Raw genomic sequence first — 14459 nt, 5'->3', positions numbered from 1 at the left:
AGTTGCCATTTTAATTGACTTTAGTTTTGTGCTGTGACTGTGATCTGCTTTTTTTCTACAAAATAAAACTGAATGAACATCCTCCAAGGCCAGTGATTCCATAATTTTTGCCAGGGGTTGTATAATATATGGGATAGGTGTTCATTCCCCTACTATCTACATATATTTCATGTTCATTCCCCACCTATAAAGCTCAGGGAATTTAATATACACCTGTTTATATGGGATATGTGTTCATTCCTATATTACCGTACATACTCGAGTATAAGCCAAGGCCCCTAATTTTGCCACAAAACCTGAGAAAACTTATGGATTTGAGTAGAAGCCTAGGGTAGGAAATGCAGCAGCTATTGGTAAATTTCAAAAATAGATACCAATAAATGTAAAATTAATTGAGACATCAGTAGGTTAAATATTTTTGAATAACCATATTGAATCTGGAGCCCCATATAATGCTCCATACAGTTCATGATGGGCCCCATAAGATGCTCCATAGAATATGCCCCATATGCTGCTTTATAAAAGGTAGATGGCCCCATAAGATGCTCCATAGAATAATATGCCCCATATGCTGCTCCATAAAGTTTGATGGCCCCATAAGATGCCCTGTTATGATTGGGTCACCGAGGAGGATAGCAGGACCATGCTAAGCCACCAGAAAACTAGAGAGGTTGGTAACTAAGCGGATTGCAGACCCCTGATCCTATCCACGCAACTAGCAGTAGCCGTGGAGCGTACCTACGATGCCCTAGACGCCTCGGCACAGCCGGAGAGCTAACTCAGTCTAAAGCAAGAAAGGTGAAATCTAAACTGCCCCAGAGCAGACCCCAAAGGAATAAATAGCCCCCAAACATATAATGTCGGTGAAACAAGATGAAAACATAAACGCAGGCAGAAAAATAGACTGAGCAAATGATGGGGCCCAGACTGACTAGACAGGACAGGAAATATACTGCCTAGACAGGACAGGAAATATACTGTCTGCAATCACGCAAAAAACCCTGAAAAAATCAACACGTCTGATGCTCAAAAAAAAAAAAGACTGAAATCACACGACTTGGCCCCCACTATATCAACACTCTGGTATATACTGAAATCAAAGCAAAAAGAGACCAATATAATAGGGGACAGAACAAACTGACACAAGCAGTAACATATGGGCGGTGATCCAGCACAGCACCAGCGGGAGCAAGCTGACCCGCACAAAGCAGCGATAGACAAAACCAGATCAAATGCAAAAAGATTAGCAAATGAACCACTTAGTTGGACCATGCAGGAACAGAGCAGGAGACATCAGACTTCAGAAGGAACAGGAAGAAAATCACCAGCAGGGATTGAAGGAAGTCAGCTGTCTTAAACACTCCAGTCAGAAATCCCAGATATCCAATCGTCATTATTATTATCAGGTGGCAAGCCTCTGTCAGTCTGACCAGCTCCACTACCTCCAGTAACCACCAGAGGGAGCCCAGAAAGAGAACTCGCAACACCTCTGTCAATCTGACCAGCTCCACTACCTTCAGTAACCACCAGAGGGAGCCCAGAAAGAGCATTCACAACAATGCCCCATATAATGCTCCATAAAGGTTGATGGCCCCATAAGATGCTCCATAGAATAATATGCCCCATATGCTGCTCCATAAAGGTTGTTGGCCCAATAAGATGCCCCATAGATATATATGCCCCATATAATGCGGCATAAAGTTTGATGGCCCTATAAGATGCCCCATAGATATATATGCCCCATATGCTGCTGTTGCTGCGATTAAAAAAATAATAATTACATATTCACCTCTTGTGGCAGGGGCCAGGTGCCAGTGTCCTGAGCAGGCGGCGACACACACGCGATATGGGGCCCAGGTGCCGATGTCACCACTGGCTCAGGGCCCCGGCACCTGCAATATTCACCTGTACCCATTCCACCGCTGCGCTACACTCTGTCTTCCGGGTCTCTGCAGTGACTGTTCAGGCAGAGGGTGCACACTAACCACGTCATCGCGCCCTCTGACCTAAACGTCACAACCAGAGGATGCGGAAGACAGAGCGGCACGCGGCGGTGGAACGGGGACAGGTGAATATCGCATAGATTCCCCCCATCCTATTCACCCCCTCCTGGCGCGGTCTCTGCAGTCCCTGCTTCTCCGATGGTCTCCAGTGCCGGCAGCTCCTTCCAGGGTTCAGCGGTCACGTGGTACCACTCATTAAAGTAATGAATATGCGCATATTTATTACTTTTATGAGCGGTACCACGTGACCACTGAACATAGGAAGAGCTGCGGCGCCAGAGAACATCGGAGAAGCAGGGGCTGCAGAGACTGCACCAGGAGGGGGTGAGTATGATCTGATAGCCACGCTCCCCCTCCCCCGCCGACCCACAGGACAATGACTCAAGTATAAGCAGAGAGGAGCACTTTCAGCCTAAAAAAAAGGGCTGAAAATCTCGGCTTATACTCAAGTATATACAGTATCTACATATATTTCATGCTCATTCCCCACCTATAAAGCTCAGGGAATATAATATACACCTGTTTATATGGGATATGTGTTCATTCTCCTATTATCTACATATATTTCATGCTCATTCCCCATCTACCAAGCACAGGGAATGTAATATGCACCTGTTAATATGGGATATGTGTTCATTCTCCTATTATCTACATATATTTCATGTTCATTCCCCACTTATAAAGCTCAGGGAATGTAATATACACCTGTTTATATGGGATATGTGTTCATTCTCTTATCTATAATAATAAATGCCCTAACCAGCTTCCGGTTGTAACAACTTCCGTCCAGTTGTAACCGGTGACGTCACCACACACACACACGCACGTTAACCCTCAACACACCACACCGCCTCAACACACACTCCTCTCACCTTTCACCTCCACTCATGTCCACTCACTCTTTCACTCCACATACGTTCCTTTCTCTCACTCCGTTTCTCATACTCACACCGTCATCGTCGCTGCCCCGACATCTCCCTCCGCCGCCGCGATCCAGGATCCAGACGTTCTCCAGGCCGCCGACATCGGGATCCAAAAAGATGGCGTCGGCGAAATCTCGCGAGATTACACCGACGCCATTTTGGATCCCGATGTCGCCCGTGCCAGCGACATGTTGTTGCGGCGACGCCATCTTGAATATCGCGGGACTTCACAAAATCCAAGATGGCGTCCCGCAAGAACATGTCGGCGGCCTGGAGAACGTCTGGATCCTGGATCGCGGCGGCGGAGGAAGATGTCGGGGCAGCGACGATGACGGTGTGAGTATGAGAAACGGAGTGAGAGAAAGGAACGTATGTGGAGTGAAAGAGTGAGTGGACATGAGTGGAGGTGAAAGGTGAGAGGAGTGTGTGTTGAGGCGGTGTGGTGTGTTGAGGGTTAACATGGCAAGAGGCGTGAGGCTGTGTGCACACGCTGCGGATTTTGCTGCGGTTCCGCAGCGGTTTTGGCCGCTGCGGACCCGCAGCAGTTTTTGCTGCGGTGTACAGTACCATGATTCCCTATGGGAATCAAAAACCGCAGTGCAGACGGTGCGGAATTTTCCGCGCGGATTATCTGCGGTTTTCAATCCGCAGAAAGAATTGACATGTCAATTCTTTCTGCGGATTCTCCTGCGGTTTGCCATCTCCTCTATTGAGGAGATGAAAAACCGCAGGGCAAAACCGCAGAGCAATCCGCAGGTAAAACCGCAGGTCTTTTGACCTGCGGTTTCACCTGCGGATTTTACAAAATCCGCGCGGATGAATCTGCACCTAATCCGCAGCGTGTGCACACAGCCTTAACGACGTCGGCGAAATCTCGCAAGATTTCGCTGACGCCATCTTGCATTCGTGAAATTGCATCATTTACCTCACGCCGACTTGCTGTGCGGACGCTTGGCATTGCCTGTACCACCATAACTACTGCTGCCTTGGTCCTATGCCTGTTTACTGCCGGTGTCTAATTACAGGGCCAATTTGCCTATACTGCCATAACTATTGCTACCTTGCTACTCTGCCGGTGTCTAATTACAGGGCTAATTTGCCTCTACCGCCATAACTACTGCTGCCTTGCTCCTCTGCCGGTGTCTAATTACAGGGCTAATTTGCCTATACCGCCATAACTACTGCTGCCTTGCTCCTCTGCCGGTGTCTAATTACAGGGCCAATTTGCCTATACCGCCATAACTACTGCTGCATTGCTCCTCTGCCGGTGTCTAATTACAGGGCTAATTTGCCTATACCGCCATAACTACTGCTGCCTTGCTCCTCTTCCGGTGTCTAATTACAGGGCTAATTTGCCTCTACCGCCATAACTACTGCTGCATTGCTCCTCTGCCGGTGTCTAATTACAGGATCAATTTGCCTCTACCGCCATAACTACTGCTGCCTTGCTCCTCTGCCGGTGTCTAATTACAGGATCAATTTGCCTCTACCGCCATAACTACTGCTGCATTGCTCCTCTGCTGGTGTCTAATTACAGGGCCAATTTGCCTATACCGCCATAACTACTGCTGCCTTGCTCCTCTGCCGGTGTCTAATTACAGGGCCAATTTGCCTCTACCGCCATAAGTACTGCTGCCTTGCTCCTCTGACTGTTCACTGCCTGTGTCTAATTACAGGGCCAATTTGCCTCTACCGCCATAACTACTGCTGCCTTGCTCCTCTGCCGGTGTCTAATTACAGGGCCAATTTGCCTCTACCGCCATAACTACTGCTGCCTTGCTCCTCTGCCGGTGTCTAATTAGAGGGCCAATTTGCCTCTACCGCCATAACTACTGCTGCCTTGCTCCTCTGCCGGTGTCTAACTACAGGACCAATTTGCCACTACCACTTCATAACTACTGCTGGGCAATTACAGGGTCAATTAGTATCTGTTTATTCTACAATACTCCAGGACGCCTTCTTCACTGCCAGATAACTGCCAAATAGACTCCTTTACCTGTGCCAACATGAGTCATAACAAAAAGTATGCCAATGCCAGTGAAAGGAAAGCAGCTTTAGCACTATGACAAAAACAACGCCGTGCTAATGAGACTCCTGAGGAAAAACACCATCGCCTTGAGAAGATTAAGGCTTATAAACGCCGTCGCCTCACACACGAATCCCCTAACTCTAAATCCATAAGATTGGCTGAAGAAGCCTCTGCACGCCGTCACCGCCGACAACAGACAGCCTCTTCCTCATCATTATTATTAGACTCACAACAGGATGCTTCCACATCAGCATGTGGAACAATTTACTGCTACACTTCATCCCATATGCCGTTCACTGACATAACTAATCAGCAATCTGTTTCTGCCCTATCAATACCACCATTCAATACCGATGCACAGTATGCCAATGCCAGTGAAAGGAAAGCAGCTTTAGCACTACGACAAAAACAACGCCGTGCTAATGAGACTCCTGAGGAAAAACAGCATCGACTTGACAAGATTAAGGCTTATAAACGCCGTCGTCTCACACACGAATCCCCTAACTCTAAATCTATTACATTGGCTGAAGAAGCCTCTACACGCCATCACCGCCAACAACAGACGGCTTCTTCCTCATCATCTATAATAATAAATGCCCTAAGCAGCTTTCGGTTGTAACAACTTCCGTCCAGTTGTAACCGGTGACGTCACCACACACACGCACATGTTAACCCTCAACACACCACACCGCCTCAACACACACTCCTCTCACCTTTCACCTCCACTCACGTCCACTCACTCTTTCACTCCACATACGTTACTTTCTCTCACTCTGTTTCTCATACTCACACCGTCATCGTCGCTGCCCCGACATCTTCCTCCGCCGCCGCGATCCTGGATCCAGACGTTCTCCAGGCCGCCGACATGTTCTTGCGGCGACGCCATCTTGGATTTCGTGAAATTTTGGATCGGCGAAATCCCACGATAGTCAAGATGGCGTCGCCGCAAGAAAATGTCGCCGGCGAGGACGACGTCGGGATCCAAAATGGCGTCGGCGAAAACTCGCAAGATTTCGCCGACGCCATTTTGGATCCCGACGTCGTCCACGCCGGCGACATGTAATTCCGGCGACGCTATCTTGACTATCGCGGGATTTCACGATACTCAAGATGGCGTCGCCGCAAGAACATGTCGCCGGCGTGGACAACGTCTGGATCCAGGATGGCGCCGGCGGAAGATGTCGGGGATCGTGGAGCAGCGGCGATGACGGCGTGAGTATGAGAGACGGAGTGAGAGAAGGGGTCGTATGTGGAGTGAAAGAGTGAGTGGAGATGGTGAAAGGTGAGAGGAGTGTGTGTTGAGGAGTGTGTGTGTTGAGGGTTAGCATGGCAAGAGGTGTGATGCTATCGCATCCTCCCGATGCGATAGCATCGGGCCATAATCTAGTTATCTACATATATTTCATGTTCATTCCCCACCTATGAAGCTCAGGGAATATAATATACACCTGTTTATATGGGATATGTGTTCATTCTCCTATTATCTACATATATTTCATGTTCATTCTCCACCTATAAAGCTCAGGGAATATAATATACACCTGTTTATATGGCATATGTGTTCATTGTCCTATTATCTACATATATTTCATGTTCATTCCCCATATACCAAGCACAGGGAATATAATATGCACCTGTTTATATGGGATATGTGTTCATTCCCCTATTATCAACATATATTTCATGTTTATTCATCACCTATCAGGCACAGGGAATATAATATACACCTGTTTATATGGAGTATGTGTTGATTTTCTAATTGTCTACATATAATTCATCTTCATTTCATATCCAAGATGCATAAGAAATCAATAATACGTCTTCATGTCTTTGGACCTATAAGTTACTATGTTCATTTTTTTTTAAATTTATTCCTTTTCTTCATTCTTTTTAGTACATCCCGAAACCAACATTCATCTTTCTGCTACAGTTACTGTCTCTTGGCAATTCCAGGTATTCTTCTCATTTACTTCTCATTTTTGTAGCAGTGTCATAAAGGTGTGATCCTAACAGATAAACTTCTACCTATCCAGCAAGGAAAGCAACTTGATCCCTGTTATCAGAAGGTGGTTGACTTCACGTGTGCAGTGACTGCCCACTCAGTGAATGAAAAACATAAAAGTCACCAAAGATATTTCTGCCCAGTATTGTCTGCTCACACTTCTAGATCAAAAGCTTTGTGCATGGTGTTGCAGGCTGCATACTACCCTGCGGCATACTGTGAATGTGTGTGATTTCCAAAATCTGTTAGCCATGAGACATAATTTGCAGGAAAAAATAAAATACAAAGACCAACTAGAGCTTCACAAGCAGTCTCCACAAACTACAAATGCCCGTTCATGACTGACCAGATAGTTGCATCACTACTCGATTACAGTATTCTACCATGCAATAAATAATTAGCCAGCTTTAAGCAAACAGCTGAAAACAAAGCTAAAGTAAACCCAGTGATGTCACATCACAATCTGCAAGGCCAAACTAGGGATCATAAATTATTGTAAAATACTCTCATGGGGCATCTACTAATGCACAAAGAAAATGCAGCAACAAAAACAATGTATGCCACTTATTTTCTGAAAATGTACTCATCAGTTACACATGCTCTCTAGATGGGAAGTTGTGATGCCTATATAATATTTAGGCAATATTTCCAGAAAGTTACCGGTAATGTCTTCCTAGAATCCCTACTGGTTAATCTTCTGCACCATACACACCTGCTTCATGCTAGGTACCGAAAGGGGCTACACCATGGAGGCGGTTTGTGGGAAAGCTGCAAATTAAGGCCTATTTAGTTGACAAGTTTTTTAACTTCTTGTTAAATGCTATAAGGACATTTGTAATTGCACACCAGAATTCACTGACTGGAGGGGCCACTATTAGCACTCGATGTTGCAGATGTTTCATAGTTCTGTATAATGCTTATGCTTCATAGACTTCATTCAATGGACAGGAGCTGAAGAATAGTGAAGCTTCTAAGTTTTGTAAGGTTCTGATCACACAGACATAATGGCTGCTGTTCTTCTGAATCAAAGACATATTACTGATTTGTATGAATCTGCTATCTTACCCATATTCACCTATTATACATATTGTTTTTAATGGATAGAAAACTGCAGCCAATTTTCTATTCAGTAAATATTAAAGATGTCCAAGAGTATAATATTGATGATGACCCATCCATGACCATAAACATCAGACTATTGGGGGCGGACAACCCACACCAATAAGCCTTTAGTAGCTTTGGCGGTGTATATAGTTAACAGAACCAAACAGCTATGTACAGCGGCTGACCAGCAGTTCTTGTTGCTGATAAGTAGTGGGTTCCTACCGGGTATTGATGACTTATCTCAAGCATAGATCATTAATATTAGATGCCCGATTAACATCTTTAATGTTAAACTATTTTGATTAGGAACGTACAATCAGAAAATGACTAGTGATGAGAGAAAGTGCTCGGATAACGTCTTATCCGTGCATGTTCGGGTGTTATCCAAACATCTGGGAGTGCTCGTAAATTATGTTCGAGTCCCTGCGGCTGTAAGATTTGCGGCTGTTATACAACCTCAACACATGTGGGGATTGCCTGTTTGTTAGGGAATCCCCACATGTGATGAGGCTGTCTAACAATATACAAGCAATCACAGGTGGTTGGGAAACACCCGAGCATGCTCGGCTAAGACGTTACCCGGGCACGTTCGCTCATCGCTAAAAATGACTTGTTGCACTTTTATCAATGTATTTTATATATCTTTGCAATGTTCACACTGGCTACAGGCGCTATTTTAGACTCATACTTCCTGATCTATACAAAACACTTTTCAGAAGTCTCATTTCCACAGGCAGGCTTATAATTACAGCTGATACTACACAACCTACCAGTCACAATAGGTCACAACACCCTCTCCCTTATAATTACATTTGCTCATTAGATACTGCAGTAGAAAAGATAGGGTCTATAGGTACTGTCACACTAAGCGATATCGCTATAACTTTATTTTTTTTTTTTTATATAGCGCTAACATATTCCGCAGCGCTTTACAGTTTGCACACATTTTCATCACTGTCCCCGATGGGGCTCACAATCTATATTCCCTATCAGTATGTCTTTGGAGTGTGGGAGGAAACCGGAGTGCCCGGAGGAAACCCACGCAAACACGGGGAGAACATACAAACTCCTTGCAGATGTTGTCCTTGGTGGGATTCGAACCCAGGACTCGCGCTGCAAGGCTGCAGCGCTAACCACTGAGCCACCGTGCTGCCCCTATAACTTGTGACGTTATAGCGATATTGCTAGCGATATCGCTGTGTGTGATACTTATCTACGACCAGCTCCCCCACTGGTTATCGCTGATCGCCCGAGAACGTCCTGGACCGTTTCTCGTTGTCAGCTTGCTGCGGCGCTTCCTGTGGAGAGACGAGCGACAAGCGTGGAGCCGGGCGGGAGGACGTCAGGATCGCCTAGTGTGACAGGTAAGTAGCGACCCCCGACCCCAGCGATGCACCAGCGATACTGACCGCATCATATCGCTGGTCGGGATCGCTGGTGCATTGCTAAGTGTGACAGTACCTTAAGGCAATCTATCGCGGCTAATATACATTAGCATCTCCTGAAACAATAGGAGGTATGACTATAATAGCCCCAGTAACCAGTGGGAAAATTTCAAGACTTCTATTTTTTTTTAAACAGAGGATATTAAAAAAATAAAAATACACACATTACAAAAAAAAAAAAAAAAAAAAAAAGTTAAACAAATTACATACTATAAACTTAAATTTTCTGATGGTCTTTATGGTCAAGTTCCCACGATGAGTTTTTGGTGGGTTTTTCACGCTGGGTATTTTCACTGCTCAAAAAAAGCAGCTTCTTACATTTACAGGAAAATGAATGAGATTTATAAAATGACCTGCGGTGTGAGTTTTGAAATCCACATGTAAATTTCTCTTGACGCTGATTTCCATGTGTGGATTATCTCCATAGAATTGCATTAGATAGAGAAAATCGGCAGGTAAAAAAAATGCATATGCATGTTTACTGTGTTTTCGCAGTAGAAACGTGCTAAACTGCTGGTTATCCGCACAGGACGGTATCAAGGTTTTGCCAAAGTCAAATTACTAGGAAATATGTATATATATATATATATATATATATATATATAATAAATCTGTTTTTTTTAACACAAGAGAAAAAAGGCGCATCATCAAAAAATACAATAAAATGCATGTAAAAAAATATCCACTCAAAAATGCAGTGAAAAAGAGGCAAGTATAGTAATCTAAATTATATAACAGGTGCATAAATGCTGCAGAAAACCTTCAGCATCAAAAACTCAAACACTCGTCTAAAAATGTAACCTGGTTAATGATGCTTTAAATCACGCATTCAAAGTTAACACTAAGATATTAGCTGCCTGCTTACTGCATACTGGTTATTATAAAGTTCAAAGTATAAAAGCACAAGCAGTAGGCAGAGATCTGTATAACAAAAAAATCAAAATTTTATTAAAAAATTATTTAGCACAGAATTTTGTATTTTGTTTGTGCCAATCAAGTGGCGGCAGCAGCTTTGGTGAAATCTCATGCTTACAATGAAAAGATACATGGAGGTCTGTGAGATTGCACTCTGCAAGCCGGGATCTCACAACCTCAAACTACAGCCCTGACTTGCCAGAAAGTCAGGTCCTTTATGCTGGTATTATTGACACTTGTGTGCATTTTTATTAATAAGTCATGTTTAGTAAAATCATCAGCGGCTAGCCACTGGTTTCGTAAAAAACAAAAACAAAAAAAAAAAAAAAACAGGAAGCCACAGAATGGTGACAGGTACTCTTTTTTGAGTTACAAAAATAAAAAATCACTTACCTGTCAGCACTAACTAGAACAATTTCAAACTTTTGCCCCAGCTCCTTAATTTTCCGGTATGATTCCACCAACACTCTGGTTAGGCTTCGACATGGTGGACACTGAAAATGAAACACAAATGTCCATATTTTTTCAGATGAAGCGAGAAATCAGCAAACCTAAATGTTGCCCTAAGAGTTCAGGAGGGATGGTCACCAAGTCATAGGAGTCCAGGTTCGCAATTTTATTCCTGATGCTCTCAAAGTATTCCATTTTTTCTTTATTTTAGTTCGTCATGCAGATCCAGAGTTAGGGACATTTTGATTTTTTGCCAATCTTTGGCCATGTCCTCTTGGTAAAAACCATAAAATTAGAACGAAAGAAAATGCTCATATCTCTACCGCTGTATGTGGGATTTGAAACAAAGACAGAATACTCTGAGAAGCAGCAAGGGTAAAATAAGAGAGTAAACTGACCACCTGCGGCCTAATGACAGTTTCCATTATCTCAATATTAACCCCTTCAGCCCCCAAGCCTCTTTTCTCCTTCATGACCAGGATAAATTTTACAATTCTGACCACTGTCACTCTGAGGTAATAACTCTGGAACGTTTCAACGGATCCCACTGATTCTAAGATTGTTTTTTCACGTGACATATTGTACTTCATGAAAGTGGTAAAATTTCGTCGCTATGAGGAAAAAAAAAAAAAAAAAAGGAAATTTGGCGAAAATTTTGCAATACTCAAAACTTTTAATTTTTACGCTCTTAAATGAGCGTTAGGTCACACAAAATCGCTAATAAATAACATTTCCCACAAGTCTACATCAGCACATTTTTTTGAAATATAATTATTTTCTAGTTAGGAAGTTATAAGGGTTAAAAGATGACGAGCGAACTCTCATTTTTTCAACTAAATTTCCGAAACCATTTTTTTTTTTTTACGTTTGAAGTCACTTTGAGGGGGTCTATATGACAGAAAATACCCAAAAGTGACACCATTCTAAAACTGCACCCCTCAGGGTGCTCAGAACCACATTCACAAAGTTTATTAACCCTTCAGGTGATTCACCGTAATTTTTAGAATGTGGAAGGAAAAAATGAATAATTACTTTTTTTCCCAAAAATTTAACTTTGGACCGACCAAAATTTGTTGTGTAATTTCTCCTGAGCATGCAGATACCCCATAAGTGGGGGAAAACCACTGTTTAGATGCACGGCAGGCCTCGGAAAGAAGGAGCGCAATTTGAGTTTTTTGGTTGCAAAATTTGTTGGAATAATTAGCGGATGCCATGACGCGTTTGGAGAGTCCCTGATGTACCTTAACAGTAGAATACCCCCCCCCCAAAAAAAAAAAAAAAGTGAAACCATTTTGGAAGCAAGACCCATCAGGGAACCTATCTAGATGTGCACTGAGCATTTTGAAATCACAGGTACTTCACACAAGTTTATAACGTTGAGCCATGAAAATAAAAATCAAATTTTTCCCATAAAAATGTTTTTAGTCCCAATTTTTCTATTTTCACAAAGTAACAGAAGAAATAGGACCCCAAAATTTGTTTTTCAATTACTCCTTAGTATGCAGATACCCTCTATGTGGTGAAAAACTACTTTTTGTGTTAACGGCAGAGGGCTCAGAAAAGAAGGCATGACGTTTTGGAACGAAGACCTTGATGGAATGGATTGCAGGTGTCAAGTCGTGTTTGGAGAGCACATGATGTGCCTAAACAGTGGAAACCTTCCACAAGTGACCCCGTTTTGGAAACTAGACCCCTCAGGGAATGTATCTAAATGAGTGGTGAGTATCTTGAATCTCCAAAGTGCTTCACAGAAGTTCATAACGTTTTCCCACAAAAATGTAATTTTAACCTCAACTTTTTATTTTCATAAGGGTAACAGGAAAAAAATGGAACTCAAAATTTGTTGTGCAAAGAAGATATCTTGTGTAAGAAAATACCCCATATGTGGTCGAAAACTACGTATTTTTCGGACTATAAGACGCCCTGGACCATAAGACGCACCCCAAATTTTGGGGTGGAAGATAGGGGGAAAAAATAATGTGTCAAATAGGGGTCCGTCTTACAGACCGAATTCTGCTTATCAGCGAAGGGATCAGCACAAGTAGAGAAGTGGTCACAAGGGTCGTTCGGTGGTCCATGCTGGTGCGGTGGTGGTGTACTGTGTTGCAGGGGTGCTCTGTGGGGTGGCTGTGCTCCGTGGGGTGGCTGTGCTCTGGTCACAATATACTTACAAATCTTGTTGCGGCGGTCCCGTGGCGGTGGTCCCAATGCAGCCTCCCTGTGCTCTGTGGTGCGGTGGTGTCGGGGCTCTGTAGTGTGGCTGCAGTGGGGCTCTGTGCTGCGTGGGGGGCTCCGCCGGTATTTCGTTAAAGCTCGAAAGCCCCACACAGCCCCGTTGCTGCAACGCGGAGGCCTCCGGACAGATGGCCGCTGCTCAGTTTCAGATCTCCTCAACGAGATCTTGTCCCGAGATCTCGGGACGAGATCTCATTGCCGAGATTTGAATTTGAGTATGCGCCGCTCCCGGTGGCCATCTTTCTGAAGACCACCACGTTGCAGCAACGGGGCTGCGGGGGCTTCTTTAACGAAATGCCGGCGGAGCCCCCCCACGCAGCACAGAGCCCCGCTGCAGCCATACTACAGAGCCCTGACACCACCGCACCACAGAGCACAGGGAGGCTGCATTGGGACCGCCTCCACGTGACCGCCACAACAGGATTTGTAAGTATATTACGACCAAAAGACGCACCCCCATTTTCCCAAAAAAAATTTTTGGGAAAAAAGAGCGTCTTATGGTCTGAAAAATACGGTACTTTTGAAGAACAGTGCAAAGCTCAGAAGGGAAGAAGCATCATATTGGAGTTCACATTTTGCTGATCTGGTTTGAGGGTGCCATGTCACATTGGCAGAGCCCCTGAGATGCCAGAACAGCAGAACCCCCTATAAGAGATACCATTTTACAAACTACATCTCTCAATTAATTTGTCAAGGGGTGTAATGATCATATTGACACCACACGTGGGTCACAGAATTTTATACCATTGGGCAGTGAAGAAAAAAATAACTACATGTTTACTACCAAAATTTTGTTTTAGCCCCAGATTTTCCATTTTCACACTGAGAAATGGTTACAAATCGCACCAAAATTAGTCCCAAAATTTATGCTGACTGTACAGAAATGCTTAGCCACACGGCAAGACTCAGGAGGAACAGAGCGCTATTTGCCTTCTGGAGGGTAGATTTTTCTAGAATAGTTTGCAGACTCCATATACAGAGCCCCTAAGTGCTAGAAGGGCAGAATCCCCCTTAAGTGACTTATGTAAATTATACCCCTTTGGGAATTTATTTACAGGTGTAGTGACGATTTTGACTCAATGGGTTGTTTTCCAGAAACAAGCAGCAGTGGATGTTACCGAGTGAAAACTGCCTTGGTAGTGTCCAGCTCATGCTTCTGGAGACACGCACCCGTAAATTAGGCGGGCTCTCATCACTACAGAAATGCCAAGCATGAAGATGCCAAATGTGGTTTAGGCACACTGTGGGGCTCAGAACGAAAAGTGCATTTAGATTTGGGACTGCAGAATTTGCTGAATTTCTTTTGAGGGACGGGGAGCCATTTAGTTTTTCCAGAGTCTGTGTGCTACCAGT

General features: G+C 44.0%; 1 protein-coding gene across 1 annotated transcript in view; it reads right to left on the bottom strand.

Moving 5' to 3' along the window:
* NXN (nucleoredoxin) overlaps positions 1–14459 on the bottom strand; it is a 248824-nt gene that overhangs the window by 83331 nt on the left and 151034 nt on the right. Inside the window, exon 4 of the mRNA XM_073590592.1 lies at positions 10815–10915. Coding sequence (XP_073446693.1) covers positions 10815–10915 — 101 coding nt within the window. The remainder of the gene's footprint in view (positions 1–10814; positions 10916–14459) is intronic.

Source organism: Dendrobates tinctorius, unplaced genomic scaffold (genome assembly GCF_039654945.1).
Source record: "Dendrobates tinctorius isolate UK_male_01 unplaced genomic scaffold, ASM3965494v1 ptg000117l, whole genome shotgun sequence".
Taxonomy (NCBI): domain Eukaryota; kingdom Metazoa; phylum Chordata; class Amphibia; order Anura; family Dendrobatidae; genus Dendrobates; species Dendrobates tinctorius.
This window is presented reverse-complemented; position numbering and strand designations above follow the sequence as displayed.